Here is an 18,829-nt window from a genome sequence, read left to right on the forward strand (position 1 = left end):
TTTAAGACTGTCAGCTCAACTAAATAGGTAGGAGTTAGAATTACAAACAGTTTAAACTGGAACGATCGTGTAGATAATGTTGTGGGAAAGGCAAATCAAAGACTGCGTTTAATTGGCAGAACACTTGGAGGACGCAACAGGTCTACTACACTTCTCCGTCCTTTGCCAGTTTCTGTGAGGTATGGAATCCTCACAAGATGGCATTGATGGAGAAGATCGAAAAAGTTCAAATAAGGGTGGAAGTTGGACGTCTATGATTATGCTGTGTGTATGTACAAACTCTGAGTCTGAGATATTATTATAGCGAGTACTAGCGAGCGAGCTCTTGTCGATGGGAGTCGGAAGTGGTCAAACGCAGAGGGCGGTGGAGAGTAGCCGCGCGACAGTGCAGGTCGCAGCCTGTAGCGCCGGAGGAGACTTTGGCATTAATTGAGAATTTTTTGGTAGTTTGCCTTTTCGTTGCAAGTAGTTGTCGGTTGCTTGTGCACTGGACGGATTTTGTCATATTTGTTTATGGACACACTCAGAGTAATATTCGTATCTTTGTTGAGGCCAGAAACGTGTTTATTGAGTATAGACATTGTGGTATAATCAGAAGTCTGTGTAAAGTTTCTCAGAATTTAAATCATCAATTTTCTGAATATAGTAAATTAAAAGTTCTTATTGGTTTTTTCATGTTTTTAACGTTTAACTGATTTCAACATTTAATTAATGTTTGTATTGGTTTCTTTCATTATTTAACATTTAATTTACTATATTCAGAAAATTGATAATTTACATGCTGACAAACTTTACACAGACTTCTAATTATTCCGCAATATGTACGAGGTGCAACAATAAAGTAATGAGACTGATTTTCTTTGGAAGATGTGGCAACCCTGCAGGCTTACGGTCTATAAGCTGCTTCTAGTCCAAGCGGCACATTGATGCAACTGCTCAGTCGTGAGTTGTGATGTAATAAGTTAACATGTGTTTGTGTCTCTCGTCACGGAAATGGAAGTGCATATTATTGCGCAACGGTATGCCAGTGGGTGAAAACGCGACGACAACTTGCGGTAAGCTTCAGATGGATTTTGGAGAGGAGCTTATGTCAAGAGCTCAAGTTTTTCATTGGCGTAAAACGTTTAGTGAAGGTAGAACGAAAGTTGAAAATGAAGACCGCAGTGGGTGACCATCAACCTCACGGACTGATGTCGACTTGGCAAGGGTGCGTGAGTCGTATGATCTGATCGAAGATTATACGTGAAAATGATTGCAGAAGAATTGAATCTTAATCGAGAAACGTTTCGTCTAATAATAACTGAAGATCTTGTATGAGAAAGATTAGTGCAAAAATTTTCCGCAAAACTCTCATACTACGACAGCGAGAAACACTGAAAAATGTGGCAGCCGACCTGTTAGGGCAAACGGGACTCAATTGTTGAGCCGTCTTATCACTGGTGACGAAAGTTGTTTTTTTTTTTTTTTTTTCAGTACAATACAGAGACAAAACGCCAAAGTTCTCAATGGTGCTCAAAGAGATCACCCAGACCAACAAAAGCTCGCATGCCAAAGTCAAAAGTGAAATGCATGCTTGTGTGCTTCTTTGATTCCAAGGGAATTGTTCATAAAGAGTGGGTGCCTCGTGGACAAACAGTTAACCAATATTACTACAAAGAAATTGTACAAAGACTTCGTAAAAGAGTTCTTTGTGTCCGTGCCAACATTTCTGATAGTTGGATTGTGCATCACGACAATGCACCATCCCATACTGCTCTGTCAGTACAGTAATTTTTAACCTCAAAACAAATTTCAGTACTACCACAGATACTACACCAGATATCGCTCCGTGCAACGTTTTCCTATTTCCAAGAGTCAAAACAGCTGTCAAGGGACACTATTTTTAAACAACACAAGATGTCCAAAAAGTTGTGGCGAGGGTCTTGGAGGATATTGCAGAAGATGAGTTCCAGAAATGTTTCCATCAATGGTAGGAGCGCTGGAAAAAGTGTGTGCAATCATAAGGGAACTACGTTGAAAGAGACATAACTAAACTTGACTAAAACACATCAGTCTCATTACTTTATTGTCGCACCTCATATACTTAAGAAACAGGTTTCTGGCCATCTGAATGTATGCATACATAAATCTGACAAAATCCCTCCAGTGCTCAAGCAACCAACAACTGCGTGCAGCGAAAAGGCAAACTACGAAGAAATCCCCCGGCGCTACTGGCACGATGATGGCGGGCTGCGACCTCTCATGTCGCGCGGCTTCCCTCCAATGCGCGCTTCGTACGACCACTTCCGACTCCCCTCGACAACTGCTCGCTCGCTGCTACTCGCAAGCCGGGCGGTGTGGCAGTGCGGTTCTAGGCCCTTCAGTCTGGAACCGCGTGACCGCTACGGTCGCAGGTTCGAATCCTGCCTCGGGCAAGGATGTGTGTGATGTCCTTAGGTTAGTTAGGTTTAAGTAGTTCTAAGTTCTAGGGGATTGATGACCTCAGATGTTAAGTCCCACAGTGCTCAGAGCCATTTGAACCATTTTTGAAACAAATGTTGACTGATATTGTTACGAAATTCTAACTCTTCAAATATGTTCTGAAAAAATATGTAGGGCGACGTTTGTTGAAAGATCCCCCTATAACAATGGATGCCAACGCCACTGTTTTCAAAACGTACAGTTCGGGCACATGTGAGGCGTGTTTTTAGCTCATCGGCTGATCGCGGCTTCCTGGTGCACAGTATTCTACTTTTGTTTGTTACCGTCACCCACTAGTTTAGAATTACAATTCGATAGGTTAATTAACTCGGCCAAGGGCCTTGCCACAGCGGTAACACCTGTTCCCGTCAGATCACCGAAGTGAAGCGCTGTCGGGCTGGGCTAGCACTTGTATGGATGACCATCCAGTCTGCCGAGCGCTGTTGGCAAGCGGGTTTCACTCAGCCCTTGTGAGGCAAACTGAGGAGCTACTTGATTGAGAAGTAGCGGCTCCGGTCTCGGAAACTGACATACGGCTGGGAGAGCGGTGTGTTGACCACATGCATATCCGTATCCAGTGACGCCTGTGGGCTGAAGATGACACGGCGGCCGGTCGGTCCCGTTGGGCCTTCATGGCCTGTTCGGGAGAAGTTTTTTAGTTAAGGAACCCTACGATTTTGGAAGTGAATATGCATTATTTTTCAGCCCAAGGCCTAAAAGTGAGCATTTTCGGTGTCCCATGTATAGGTCTTCTGCGAGACAAGTCTTGATGATAGGAGTGTCATAAACTCCTATAAATCTGAACACCTGGCTAACTGTATGGACAGAGAGTAGAGTGACGCCGCTTTTGTGTTGATCGTGTGCTTGTAGTTAACGTGACTGCATTGTTGGCCGACAGCAAGCTGGTGACAATGCCGCGACTCACGAAGGACTTGCAGCGAGTGCACATAATCGCAGGCGTCGACCCGGACCCGTCGGCGATCTCGTGCGTCAAGTACGCGAAAGTGCTGATGATGCAGCTGGACATGTTGTACTTGGATGACTACTCCCTCGGCGACGTCGTCATCTGCGACCTGACCGGCGTGACCGTCGGGCACCTCCTCAGGGTCGACATCAACGTCGTCCGCGCTCTCGAATTGTGCTACAAGGTACTTTCCGCATACTACTGTCTTTCTTTTCTCTGTAAGTACGAGTTTTATTCTACATACATCGCATATGCATAGCAAATTTCAGTTTAGTATAATGGATAGAAGTTCTCTTTTAACATGAATGAATGAAATTTGGAAATTTGTGATAAATTCCTTTCCGACCAAACTGCTGAGGTCATCGGTCCCTACGCTTACACACTACTTAATCTAACTTAAACTAACTTAAGCGAAGGACAACACACTCACCCATTCCGAGGGAGAACTCGAATATCCGACAGGGGGAGCCGTGTGAACTGTGACACGGCGCTTCAGACCTCGCAGCTCAATGAATGAAAGGTAATGTCTATAACGAACTGAAGGTAATCTATAGCATCCTATTACAAGATCAGCAGTGAACACTTGAACACCCCAGATCGTTTAAAGCAGTATGAAACGGAGTCACCACGTGTAATCAATAGTAGAGAAGAAATGATAATTAAATCAAGACCTTAAGCTGTTGACAGGCGTTGATAATCAACGGGGCCAGTTGAAAAGGTGTGCACCGACCGAGTCTCGAACCCGGGATATGCTTCTTACATGGCAGCCGCTCTATCCATCTGAACAACCGAGGGCACAGAGGATAGTGCGACTGCAGGGACATATCCCTTGCACGTTCCCCGTGAGACCCACATTACCAACTTAATGTCCACACACTACATTCGTAGTGTCCCTGCCCGTTACACTCATTACTCGAGGTAGACAATCTTACCGAGTCCCGTAACACGTCGGGCAATGCGTGTGCATCCGCACGGAAGAAGAAGGTCAATGGCCGGTTAGCCTTAACTATGTGAAGATGGTATCTGTTCTTTCGGAGACGCATTCCCCGAAGTCTTATGGGATTCGGTAAGATTGTCTGCCGCGAGTAATGAGTGTAATGGGCAGAGGCACTACGAATGTAGTGTGTGGACATTAAGTTGGGCATGTGGGGCTCACGGGGAGAGTGCAAGGGATAAGTCCCTGCAGTCGCAGGGCACTACGAATGTAGTGTGTGGACATTAAGTTGGGCATGTGGGTCTCACGGGGAGAGTGCAAGGGATAAGTCCCTGCAGTCGCATTATCCTCTGTGCGCTCCGTGGCTCAGATGAATAGAGTCCCTGTCATGTAAGCAAGAGATGCCAGGTTCGAGTCCCGGTCGGGGCACACATATTCAACTGTCCCCGTCGATGTATATCAACGCCCGTCACCAGTTTAAGGTCTTGATTTAATTATCATTTCATTCTAGAGAGCTGTCCGAAAGATCAGATACCATCTTCATAATAGCAGAGACGGAGAATAGAATGGTTGACTTTATCGGAAGGATTCATGGAAAGACCACTGCGTCTGCAAAAAAGTGCGACCAGTTCTATGTTACATATTGAGTTTGACTGTCATTAGTGTCGAAAAACACTAGCTTGCACATTTGCCGTTTTTGGGTCTGTATAACGATTTAACATCTGGACGTTGGTAAAGAGTTTTCATAAAATGTTTTCATAATTCTGAATTTCAAATGTCCGTGTCCATAATGATATGTTCCATTGCAGTGTCTGTTGTCAGTTGCTGTATGTGTTGACGAATTTGATTCGATAACAGTCTATGGAAGATCAAAACGTGATGGGAGTTATTTCACTGTTACAAACGACAGATTGTGTATGTGGTACCTGTTCTTTCGGAAATGTCCGAGAAAAGACACCCTTCTGATCCTGGAGCTACTACGAATCAAGACACAAAGGAATTAAAGACATCAGCTGCCAGAGGGAGCTGATTTATACCAATGGGGGTTCAAACCTGGGTCTCCCACTCACTAGGCAGATTCGCTGATCACCACACCGCATCTGGACACAGTGGTCACGACAACTGCATGGACGACCCTAGCATTCATCCCATCCATAAGAACGGACACCATTTGATTCTGCAGCCACAATGAATGAAGACAGAAAGGAATTAAAGCCAATAGCTGCCAGTGTCTTGCAGATCAGGTCTCATAAATTAACATACGGCTGGGAGAGTGGTGTGCTGACCACATGCCCTTCCATATCCAATGACGCCTGTGGGCTAAGGATGACATGGCTGGCGGCCTGTAACGTTGCCCCTTCATGGACTGTTCAGGTGGAGTTTAGTTTAGTTTAGTTTTGACTGCCTGTGTGCATTGATTTATACAATCCAGGAAATTGAAATAAGAACACCGTGAATTCATTGTCCCAGGAAGGGGAAACTTTATTGACACATTCCTGGGGTCAGATACATCACATGATCACACTGACAGAACAACAGGCACATAGACACAGGCAACAGAGCATACACAATGTCGGCACTAGTACAGTGTATATCCACATTTCGCAGCAATGCAGGCTGCTATTCTCCCATGGAGACGATCGTAGAGATGCTGGATGTAGTCCTGTGGAACGGCTTGCCATGCCATTTCCACCTGGTGCCTCAGTTGGACCAGCGTTCGTGCTGGACGTGCAGACCGCGTGAGACGACGCTTCATCCAGTCCCAAACATGCTCAATGGGGGACAGATCCGGAGATCTTGCTGGCCAGGGTAGTTGACTTACACCTTCTAGAGCACGTTGGGTGGCACGGGATACATGCGGACGTGCATTGTCCTGTTGGAACAGCAAGTTCCCTTGCCGGTCTAGGAATGGTAGAACGATGGGTTCGATGACGGTTTGGATGTACCGTGCACTATTCAGTGTCCCCTCGACGATCACCAGAGGTGTACGGCCAGTGTAGGAGATCGTTCCCCACACCATGATGCCGGGTGTTGGCCCTGTGTGCCTCGGTCGTGTGCAGTCCTGATTGTGGCGCTCACCTGCCAAACACGCATACGACCATCATTGGCACCAAGGCAGAAGCGACTCTCATCGCTGAAGACGACACGTCTCCATTCGTGCCTCCATTCACGCCTGTCGCGACACCACTGGAGGCGGGCTGCACGATGTTGGGGTGTGAGCGGAAGACGGCCTAACGGTGTGCGGGACCGTAGCCCAGCTTCATGGAAACGGTTGCGAGTGGTCCTCGCCGATACCCCAGGAGCAACAGTGTCCGTAATTTGCTGGGAAGTGGCGGTGCGGTCCCCTACGGCAGTGCGTAGGATCCTACGGTCTTGGCGTGCATCCGTGCGTCGCTGCGGTCCGGTCCCAGGTCGACGGGCACGTGCACCTTCCGCCGACCACTGGCGACAACATCGATGTACTGTGGAGACCTCACGCCCCACGTGTTGAGCAATTCGGTGGTACGTCCACCCGGCCTCCCGCATGCCCACTATACGCTCTCGCTCAAAGTCCGTCAACTGCACATACGGTTCACGTCCACGCTGTCGCGGCATGCTACCAGTGTTAAAGACTGCGATGGAGCTCCGTATGCCACGGCAAACTGGCTGACACTGACGGCGGCGGTGCACAAATGCTGCGCTGCTAGCGCCATTCGACGGCCAACACCGCGGTTCCTGGTGTGTCCGCTGTGCCGTGCGTGTGATCATTGCTTGTACAGCCCTCTCGCAGTGTCTGGAGCAAGTATGGTGGGTCTGACACACCGGTGTCAATGTGTTCTTTTTTCCATTTCCAGGAGTGTATTAATGGGGAAAGTTGAAAATTTGTGCTCTATCATGTTCACTAGGCAGATGCACTGTTCAGTAAGTCATCTGGACCCACTGGTCACTACAACCGCATGGACTATACCAGCATGCGTCCTGTCACACGCAAATTCTCAACTTATCCACACACTACTCATGTGTAGTGCCCCTACTCACTGACCTCATTATTTGCGGCATCTCGCCGATCCCCCTAAGAGTTTGAACTCAGCGTGCATCTGCACTGAAGGAATCATTGGCTAACATCGCCTTAATTATGCATATGGTAAACGTTCTCGATAAGTTGAGAACTTGGATGTGACGTGAGACGTGCTCAGGTAGTCGGTGTAGTTGTGATGACCACTGTATCTGGATGACATAGTGGTCAGTGCATCTCCTTAGTGAACAGGAGACTCAGTTTCGAATGCCATAGATATAAATCAATGCCCACTGGCAGCTGTCTTTAATTCCTTTGTGTCTTGGTGATATATCATAATTTCATCCCACTTTCATTTAGATCACCTTGTGCTTATCAGTAGGCCAACATATTCTTTTGATTTTACTGCTGGATTCTGCCTGCCTTACTAGTAACCTTTATGCTTGTAGAATATAGCACCCATACTTTCATTCCCAAGGCTCCATGTCTGTTGCCCATTAAAGAGAGATTCACTTTTGTTATGGAGAGGGGTGCATCAGTGCACCGCTCTCCCAGTAGTTGTTGAGTTTCTAGACCTTGGAACCGCTGCTAATTGGTCGAGTAGTTCCTCAGTTGGCCTCACAATGTTGAGTGCACACCATACCAGGACTCCGTCGAAGGACAAATCCCAGGTATATCCCACGCGGCATACGGTGGCCGATGCGCAGTGAGCAGTTTTCGTCCAAACCGCTGGGCGAGTTTATTCGTTTGTTTACATGGGGAGGCGAGGCCGACAGTGTTGGCCACCTTTCGGCCGGGCGGCGATGACAGAATCGAGGATTACGCCTTGCAGACTTTGTCAAACGATGTTACAAACACTTCATTTTTGCTTTACTTATAGCTTTATATGTCAGCTTCACGATGATGTGCCCAAGCTTTCGTTAATATTCAATTATTGTGATATTTACGTAGAAGTAAGACACTGCGCGAAATTTGAAAAACTTTGCACTGAAGAATAGAAATCGCTATGACTTGCGTTTGATGCGTATGATGCAGCATATGAAATTTAGCTAACATATTGAATTTTTCTTTGGACTTGGTTTGACGCCTCTATCTGTCACCAATCACAAGAAAATTGATCTGATGTAGCACACTCATTTATGATCGCGCTGAGCCAGCGATGATGAATCCAGAGAGAAGTATCCATACCATTCGTCATGTTTCATAAACGGTTTGAGACATGGAGATGAGATTTTGGCAAAACATATCACATAAAGAGGAGAGTACTGTGCCATACGATTATTACGTAAAACTTCATTATCTACCATGTTACTTCACTTAGTCACACTTTTTCGAGGAAAGACTGCAGTTATTAAGGCCCATTGATAGTTGGTGAAATGAGAAATACCACAACTTGACTAAAGACATTACACGTTTATTTTGTACCGAGAATGTGCTTTATCATAAGCTACTGACATTACTTTTCCTCAGGTCTTCCCTTAATAAACCAATATTGCAGAATCCTTTTATAGTTGCATGTGCAGAACATGTTAGTGAGGTGAGACAGTGTAAGCTTCAATGTGTATGGGAAAAAGAAGCAAATTTTAACATGGCAAAGGTGTAGCTATTACACAAAACTCGCCAGTCATGACGCTTCTCTAAAAGTTACAAATGGTTAACAAGACAGCCGAAAAAAAATTCCTGCATTTTCGACGAAATTATTTTTAAATACTAACCAAAGCAAAGGTGACAGTAGATCTTTTTGAATGGCCCCCATGCAGGTGTGTGCATGGTGGGGCGTCACTTAATATTTACAGAAAATGTGAGTGGTGGCTTCAGTTTAGAGCGGCACTTCCCCTCCAGCGCTCAGCATTTCCCGTGCAGCGCCTGCCCACAGCCCCCACCACTACTGCTCTCCCGATGTGTGCCCTGCCATTTGCGCATCTACCGGCCACAGCATTCTGCGTGCACTATATTATTGGGAATCGAACCAGGGTCCTACACAAGCCAGTCACCTGTACTGACAACTCAGCTGCAGAGATGGACATTCACTGAGGAAAAATATTTTATTGTGTCACCAAACTTTTTTTTCCAATTCTTACAGCCAGCAATGCTACAGTAACAAATATCACTTCTACTTATTTTAAAGATGAGATTAATTCTTGAAAATGGCATAAAACGTACGTGATACGAAGGCTGACTGACTTGAGTTTTTCAAATAAGAAATCTATATTGCCCATGCTAAAACACTGTATACATAAGAGATGTGTGTGACTTTTATGTGGATTTTAGTTGCTGGTTACCTAATAAGACTTGTGTCTCTTGCACTGTCTCCTAAATTGCAAGGATACTGAGGAAATTTATCATATTTTCCTACAAAGTACAGAATAAATTTTTCATTTCTCATTGGTTAAAAAGACTGTATCTGTTGCACCATACGTTATTTGTAAGTCAACATGTTTCGCATGAATTAATAAGGAAATGGTAGCAAACCTCTAAAAAAAATTCACCACTGTCATAGCTTGTAAAAGCTGTATTTCTTTCATCAAAAACTTCTTTTACAATTATATTTTTACCACCGGAATCTGCCACGTGCAGCCAGCTTTATAATGGGTTTAAATTGAAATTGCATTCTCAATGCAGATCAGTAGAGAGCTGTGCGTCTCCAGTTGTGAATGGGACAACATGGTTCACTGACACTACTTGATCAAAAGAATCCAGACTCCTCTTAGCGAACATTAATATGGTGTGTGTATCTTTCGCCTTCATGATGGCTGAACCCTGCTGTGGACCCTTTCAGTTAGGTGTCAGAAGGTCTGTGGAGGAGTGGCAGCCCGTCCTTAATAAAGAGACGAAATCAGAGTGGATAGGAATTTGGATGCTGGGGTCTGGAGCTAAGTCTAGCATCTAACTCATTCCAAAGGTATTCCATTCGGTTCAGCTGGGGAGTAGGGCCAAGTTAATCCATTTCAGTGATGTTATTGTCCACACATCATTGCCTCACAGAAACTGCTGTAGGAGAGAGTGCACTGTGATGCTGATACAAATAATCATCGTCTCAGAACTGTTCCCCTATCGTTTGCAGTATACTATGCTATAAAACATGTTCATATCATTCCACATTTAGCGTTTCCTTAAGAGGAATAAGGTGACCACACACTGTAGCATCACGTCCTCAATACTTCGCTGTCGGCTCTACACATGATATCAGGTTAACCTTCTTCATGCACTCGCCAAACACAAACCCTTCTAATGGACTGCCACAAAGTATAGCAGGATTCAACACTCCAAATCATTCGTTTCCAGCCATCCACGGTCCAGTGGCGTCGTTCCTGACATCATCTCAAGCTAGTTTAGCAAATATTGCCGAAATGTGAGGGTTATGATGAGTGCGCTGTCCCCACCCCACTGATGAGTTTTATTATTTGCGTAGTTCGGCTCTGTCTTAATGTTAACTAAATTCGTCGAGTGAAAGAGGGGACGGCGCAGCTGATGAAGAAAATGTTGCCTATGGCGATCATTCACCAGTAATTGACGCTGTCTGACTGCTTCTCGTAATAACTCTTATTCAGAACCCCTTTTTTTTACAATAGTTACAGCGATTTATTTCTGATACCTACGTACAGTCGGCTCTAGAGGTACCGCCTACTGCGTTATCGGCCGTTAAATTACTTCTTCCTACTTTCGCTGTTATACACAAAGTTCCTCATTATACATTCTTCGTTTTTTTCCTCCGAAGTCCAACAACCGCCTCGGCGTATCCCGCCGCCGCGACTCTGGACCTCCATGGAGCGACGTCTTCTGCCTCACTGTGTTTGCTGCATGGAGGCCCGCTACTTGCCGCGTCAACGAAAGTCCGCGCCGGTTGATGGCTCGGTGTTTGAATTATCTGCACATATCAAAACCAAATACTTCCGCAGTATTTATGCACATAACTAACAAATCCTAACCCGCAACTCAATTTCATCATTTAATTAGAATTTGTGATAGGCCAGGGGCGATAGCTGGCGCATGCAACAGACCACTTGTCGTCTGTTACACCACAGGAGCTGCTCCAACATTGTACCACCGCCCCCTTTTTTAAAAACTCTGTACGCAGAGTAAATCTGGACTGCTGGTAGCCCTTCGGTACTCACGAATGATTGCTTCAGGTGATTTCATCCGACTTTTTTACAACCACCCTCCCCAATTCTCGACGGTCCTTGCCCATCAGTTCATGAGGTCTGATGCTCCTGGTTAAGCAGTGGTTGTTTCTTCGAGTCTCCACTTCACAACTACATCAACAACAGACGAGGAGGGCAGCAATAAAACTGCTGATATGTCCCTGATGGATTTGTTACTCAGGTGTCATGATGTTATCCAACGACTAGCCCATATTCCCAATTTGTGTTACTGGTTCTCTGTCGACAACACAATACTCCCCGCCGTCTTTCATCCTGGTGGTTCCGAATCTCGTCAAATGTGAAGATCGAATTCGCATTGCATAGGTAGTCCGGGTACTTTTGATCATAAAGTTTACACGCCTAGAAAGGTCATTTTCAATTTAAGCTAAGGATAACAGACCCAGTAGCATAGAAAACACACTTGACTTTTAATTGCCAGGCAAAAAATTTGAATTTCGCTCCAAAATTTGTTCTCGCCGTTTTATGTACGGCAATTGTCGTTTGTCAGAGGGACGAGGGTTAGGGGGTGGGGTAATCCCATGACATAATCGATGATATCATCAATGACGTCGTCGATGGCGAGTCTCATACCACACAGCTGACAACTTGCTTTCATAGAGGCTTCCTATTTAGGTGAACATCCAATTCAATACAGGAAATTGTAATCCAAGTTGGTTAAATACTGGCAATCACTGGTACTGATACATATTTCATTTATCAGTGGTGATTAGTTTTCATTTTAACTTGTCTTTTTATTTCGGGTTTTGCATCAGTTACTGGACAATTTGGGAAAAACGGTCGAGTAACATCATCTGGATACCCACCCATGCTCAGTCACTCGCATGGAGCGCCGAGGACACTATCACCTCTATCATATCGCAGACAAGCGTGAGATCCTGCCCAAAAGTTTAGTAGGCTTGCAGCCACCTTGCACTTAACTGCACGGTTTTAAATTGACCCAAATTTCCCATCACAGGTTACGCCGCCTTGTTGCAAATACTGAATTATTTTATACTAAACAAAACTATGTCAGAATACGCTTTGGAGACCCAACAGTACTGACCGACCGCTGTGTCCTCCTCAATCCACAGGCATCACTGGATATAGATACAGAGGGACAAGTGATCAGCACGCCGCTCTTCTGGGTGTTGTCAGTTGTAGCTGGCTAGCAAGGCGCACAAGCCGTCCGAACGGCAGTCTTTCTGAAACTATTTTAGAGAAACTATCCTGTAAAAAAATTTGATTCTCACCCACCCCATAATTTAATTCCTCAGTTTCATGACGAACTGCCTATAATTATGTTAAAGGTCATTTTTTTGATACTTCAGGATTAAGTAAACTACTGCAAGCATTTCAGTGAAAAATAGAGATCGCTAATAACTTGCGTTTGGTGTATGTTAATTCCTATGTTGCCATATACACTACTGGCCATTAAAATTGCTACACCACGAAGATGACCTACTACAGATGCGAAATTTAACAGACAGGAAGAAGATGCTGTGATATGCAAATGATTAGCTTTTCAGAGCATTCACACAAAGTTGGCGCCGGTGGCAACACCTACAACGTGCTGACATGAGAAACGATTCCAACCGATTTCTCATACACAAACAGCAGTTGACCGAGTCTGCCTGGTGAAACGTTGTTGTGATGCCTCGTGTAAGGAGGAGAAAAGCGTACCATCACGTTTCCGACTTTCATAAAGGTCGGATTGTAGCCTATTGCGATTGCGGTTTCTCGTATTGCGACACTGCTGCTCGCGTTGGTCGAGAACCAATGACTGTTAGCAGAATATGGAATCGGTGGGTTCAGGAGGGTAATACGGAACGCCGTGCTGGATCCCAACGGCCTCGTATCACTAGCAGTCAAGATGATAGGCATCTTATCCCCATGGCTATAACGGATCGTGCAGCCACGTCTCGATCCCTGAGTCAACAGATGGGGACGTTTGGAACACAATAACCATCTGCACATACAGTTCGACGACTTTTGCAACAGCATGGACTATCAGCTAGGTGACCACGGCTGCGGTTACCCTTGACGCTGCATCACAGACAGGAGCGCCTGCGATGGTGTACTCAACGACGAACCTGGCTCCACGAACGGTAAAACGTCATTTTTTCGGATGAATCCAGGTTCTGTTTACAGCATCATGATGGTGACATCACGGTGAACGCACATTGGAAGCGAGTATTCGCCAGCGCCATACTGGCGTATCACCTGGCGTGATGGTATCGGGTGCCATTGGTTACACGTCTCGGTCACCTCTTGTTCGAATTGACGGCACTTTGAACAGTGGACGTTACATTTCAGATGTGTTACGACCCGTGTCTGTACCCTTCATTCGATCCCTGCGAAACCCTACATTTCAGCAGGATAATGCACGACCGCATGTTGCAGGTCCTGTAGGGGCCTTTCTGGATACAGAAAAAATTCGACTGCTGCCCTGGCCAGCACATTCTTCAGATCTCTCACCAATTGATAACGTCTGGTCAATGGTGGCCGAGCAACTGGCTCGTCACAATACGCCAGTCACTACTCTTGATGAACTGTGGTATCGTGTTGAGGCTTCATGGGCAGCTGTATCTGTACACGCCATCCAAGCTCTGTTTGACTCAATGCCCAGACGTATCAAGGCCGTTATTACAGCCAGAGGTGGTTGTTCTGGGTGCTGAGGATCTATGCACCCAAACTGCGTGAAAATGTAATCACTTGTCAGTTCTAGTATAGTATATTTGTCCAACGAATACCCGCTTATCATCTGCATTTCTTCTCGGTGTAGCAATTTTAATGGCCAATAGTGTGTGTAATGTAGCAAATATATTGGATTATTCTTTAAATTTGAAGGATATTGCTATCTATCACCAGACTCGAGGAAATGGGTTGTATATAAAGCGCTTCGTCCCGAACAATCGCTCCAATGAAAAAGCCACAATGAAATATTCAGAGAATTCCTTGTATCTCATAAACCGTTTCAGATGTCGAAATGGTAGTAAACAAAGAGACAATATTTCTCCATATGGTTAATTTGCGAAACTTCAGTATTTAGCACGATATTCAAAGCGACTACAGATTTTTTTCTGTGAAGCAATATAATATTTATGCACCGTCGAATATTTATGCATCGTCGACAGCTGCTGAAACGAGAACTGCTGTGGATTGGAATATATATATATATATATATATATATATATATATATATATATATATATATATATATATATATATATATATACTCCTGGAAATTGAAATAAGAACACCGTGAATTCATTGTCCCAGGAAGGGGAAACTTTATTGACACATTCCTGGGGTCAGATACATCACATGATCACACTGACAGAACAACAGGCACATAGACACAGGCAACAGAGCGTGCACAATGTCGGCACTAGTACAGTGTATATCCACCTTTCGCAGCAATGTAGGCTGCTATTCTCCCATGGAGACGATGGTAGAGATGCTGGATGTAGTCCTGTGGAACGGCTTGCCATGCCATTTCCACCAGGCGCCTCAGTTGGACCAGCGTTCGTGCTGGACGTGCAGACCGCGTGAGACGACGCTTCATCCAGTCCCAAACATGCTCAATGGGGGACAGATCCGGAGATCTTGCTGGCCAGGGTAGTTGACTTACACCTTCTAGAACACGTTGGGTGGCACGGGATACATGCGGACGTGCATTGTCCTGTTGGAACAGCAAGTTCCCTTGCCGGTCTAGGAATGGTAGAACGATGGGTTCGATGACGGTTTGGATGTACCGTGCACTATTCAGTGTCCCCTCGACGATCACCAGAGGTGTACGGCCAGTGTAGGAGATCGCTCCCCACACCATGATGCCGGGTGTTGGCCCTGTGTGCCTCGGTCGTATGCAGTCCTGATTGTGGCGCTCACCTGCACGGCCCCAAACACGTATACGACCATCATTGGCACCAAGGCAGAAGCGACTCTCATCGCTGAAGACGACACGTGTCCATTCGTCCCTCCATTCACGCCTGTCGCGACACCACTGGAGGCAGGCTGCACGATGTTGGGGCGTGAGCGGAAGACGGCCTAACGGTGTGCGGGACCGTAGCCCAGCTTCATGGAGACGGTTGCGTATGGTCCTCGCCGATACCCCAGGAGCAACAGTGTCCCTAATTTGCTGGGAAGTGGCGGTGCGGTCCCCTACGGCACTGCGTAGGATCCTACGGTCTTGGCGTGCATCCGTGCGTCGCTGCGGTCCGGTCCCAGGTCGACGGGCACGTGCACCTTCCGCCGACCACTGGCGACAACATCGATATATTGTGGAGACCTCACGCCCCACGTGTTGAGCAATTCGGCGGTACGTCCACCCGGCCTCCCGCATGCCCACTATACGCTCTCGCTCAAAGTCCGTCAACTGCACATACGGTTCACGTCCCCGCTGTCGCGGCATGCTTGCTACCAGTGTTAAAGACTGCGATGGAGCTCCGTATGCCACGGTAAACTGGCTGACACTGACGGCGGCGGTGCACAAATGCTGCGCAGCTAGCGCCATTCGACGGCCAACACCGCGGTTCCTGGCGTGTCCGCTGTGCCGTGCGTGTGATCATTGCTTGTACAGCCCTCTCGCAGTGTCCGGAGCAAGTATGGTGGGTCTGACACACCGGTGTCAATGTGTTCTTTTTTCCATTTCCAGGAGAGTATATATATATATATATATATATATATATATATATATATATATATATATGAGCTTTTTTTTTTTTTTACTCACAAAACGGAATTTTCATAAACTATCGATTTGTCTTTTCATCAGTTGCTGTTTCATGATTCTGTCGCAATTTCAACTGCATTAGAATGTTAGTGAGATGAATATTGATAAACTCTGCTGTGATTTTGTAAAAGAAGAAGATGCAAATGTAGCAACAAGCGAACTTACGTATTGCTCAATACTCGTCACCGATAATGTGGTGTCACCGCAAGACACCACACTTGCTAGGTGGTAGCCTTTAAATCGGCCGCGGTCCGTTAGTATACGTCGGACACGCGTGTCGCCACTATCAGTGATTGCAGATCGAGCGCTGCCACGCGGGAGGTCTAGTCTAGAGACTCCCTAGCACTCGCCCCAGTTGTACAGCCGACTTTGCTAGCGACGGTTTACTGACTACGTACGCTATCATTTGCCGAGACGACAGTTTAGCATAGCCTTCAGCTACGTTATTTGCTACGACCTAGCAAGACGCCATATTCAGTTACTGTAATCTGAACAAATAATATTGTGAATCATGTACCGTCAAGAGCGACGTTCATCATTAATGGATTAAAGTTAAGTATCAAACTAATTACGTCCGCTTTCTGAATTCACATTCCTTGTCATGTTCCAGACCTCACGTCAGTATAGTTCTTCGCTCCTCACGCCAGCCTGCGTGAGCTAAAACGCTTGTATTTCGGGCTCCTCTCGCAACACGGTGTAGGCTATTCTGCCAACACAACAGATAATGTCTCTCTGAAGAAAATTTAAGTGAATAAGGAGTCTGGTGAAAATAAATAACTACTCGTGTTGAAATTCTATAACCCACTGCGTTTTTAAGAGTTAGTGATATGGGCTGAAACTTGCCACAGAATTTTATATCTGTATCTCAGTGATCTGCGAAATATGAAACCATCTGAAATGGCAAAATCCTGTCAACTAGTCATCCGTTACGAATATCTTTGACGAACTAGAAGATGTCTGTGGTGAAAAAGCAAAATACTTGATTCTGTGTAAGGGTAGGAAAGAGAAGATGGTATACTGTGTGTTGCTAATTGTTTTCATATTTCGTAAGTTATTGAGATAGAGAAATAAAACCCGTTGTCCAGTTGTAATCGATATCATTGGTTATTAAAAACACACTGGGGTGTAGGATTCCGCCGAAATTTAAATAGAAATAGCAATCTACTTTCCCCATACTTATTATTACCTTGAATTTCCTTCAGAGAAACCTTATCAGAGACGAGTTTTGATTAATACGTAATTCCCACTGTTGCCACAAAAATATGTTTCTTCCGCCAAAATACAGCAGAGTTTATAAATATTCATGTCACTAACGTTCTAATGCAGTTGAAACTGCGACAGAAGCATGGAACAGCATATCGCTAAACAAGCAACTGAGGGACGGACAAGTCAATAGTTTATCAAAATCCCCATTCTCAGTATAAAAATAAATTATAGTTTCTTCATATATCTTGCTCCAAACCCACAGCAATTGTCGTTTCACCAGGTATCGATGACACTTAAATATTACATTTTTTCATTAAAATATCTCTCGTTGCTTGAATATTACGTTAGGTATGGTTAAATACTCTCCTCTTTGCGTGCTATCATTTGTCAAAATGTTGTTTCGATATCTGAAACAATTTACAAGATAGGAGAAATTTTGTGAATACTTCATACGGGCGCGTGAGATCACGATAAAGTGCTTAACGTACAACCCATTTTCTCGAACCAGGTGATGGATAGCAATGTCCTTCGATATTTAAAGAATAATTCAAAATGTTAGCTACATTTAATATGCAGCAACATAGGGCCTAACATGCAACAAACGCAAGTTCACAGCACCTCGTATTTTACACTGAAAACTTCCTGAAATTCTTGTAGTCATTCGCTTTATCATGAAATATCGCAATAAATATGAGTGTTAACGGAATGATAGACAGTCCGTCATGAAACCAATGAATTAAACTACGAGAAATGCGTGAATCAATTTTTTTACCGAATAGTTTCCGTACAATCGTTTGCGAAAGATCACAGATCAGGCAGTGGGCTCGTGAGGTTGTGTTTGACCTTGAGGCCTAACTCGCATTATCAGTGAGTTCCCGCCCTATAGGCTGTGACGTCATAAGCCGAACACGACTCTTGACTGGCTAGCGCAGGTAGCATATTCAGCGGATCTTACAGGGACTCATAAGGAAAATAGCAACAGAGCTATCAAGGAAAACACTTACAGGTCCCTGCAGGGCAACCGGCTAGCAGACGACGGAGCCTGCAAGGGAACCGGTGCGTGAGAATGCAAGTAAGCTTGCAGAGAACCTTACTCCGTATGAGACGGGCTTAGCTGTTGTCGTCTCGTCACCTTACAACGTTCAAAAATATGCAGGTGTTGTAAACAATTTTTGAGCAGTTTAGATTGTACATATTATTCAACGTTCTCTTTTAATTTATTTTCAGACTGTCAATCGCAGAAGGATGAAGGAAATACACGTGTTGAACGTGGACAAAATAACTGACTTCTTCATGAAAATAGCTAAAACAGCAATCTCTGAAAAATTGCTGAAGAGGGTAAGTCAGTTGTATGTCTTTTTGAAAATGCAATTTTTTCTGGAAATAATTCAATGTA

General features: G+C 45.1%; 1 protein-coding gene across 1 annotated transcript in view; it reads left to right on the forward strand.

The window, feature by feature from the left end:
- LOC126273240 (retinol-binding protein pinta-like) overlaps window positions 1-18,829 on the forward strand; it is a 91,743-nt gene that overhangs the window by 63,531 nt on the left and 9,383 nt on the right. The window contains exons 6-7 of the mRNA XM_049976784.1: window positions 3,359-3,608; window positions 18,661-18,771. Coding sequence (XP_049832741.1) covers window positions 3,359-3,608; window positions 18,661-18,771 — 361 coding nt within the window. The remainder of the gene's footprint in view (window positions 1-3,358; window positions 3,609-18,660; window positions 18,772-18,829) is intronic.

Source organism: Schistocerca gregaria, chromosome 5 (genome assembly GCF_023897955.1).
Source record: "Schistocerca gregaria isolate iqSchGreg1 chromosome 5, iqSchGreg1.2, whole genome shotgun sequence".
In the NCBI taxonomy this organism is placed as follows: Eukaryota; Metazoa; Arthropoda; class Insecta; order Orthoptera; family Acrididae; genus Schistocerca; species Schistocerca gregaria.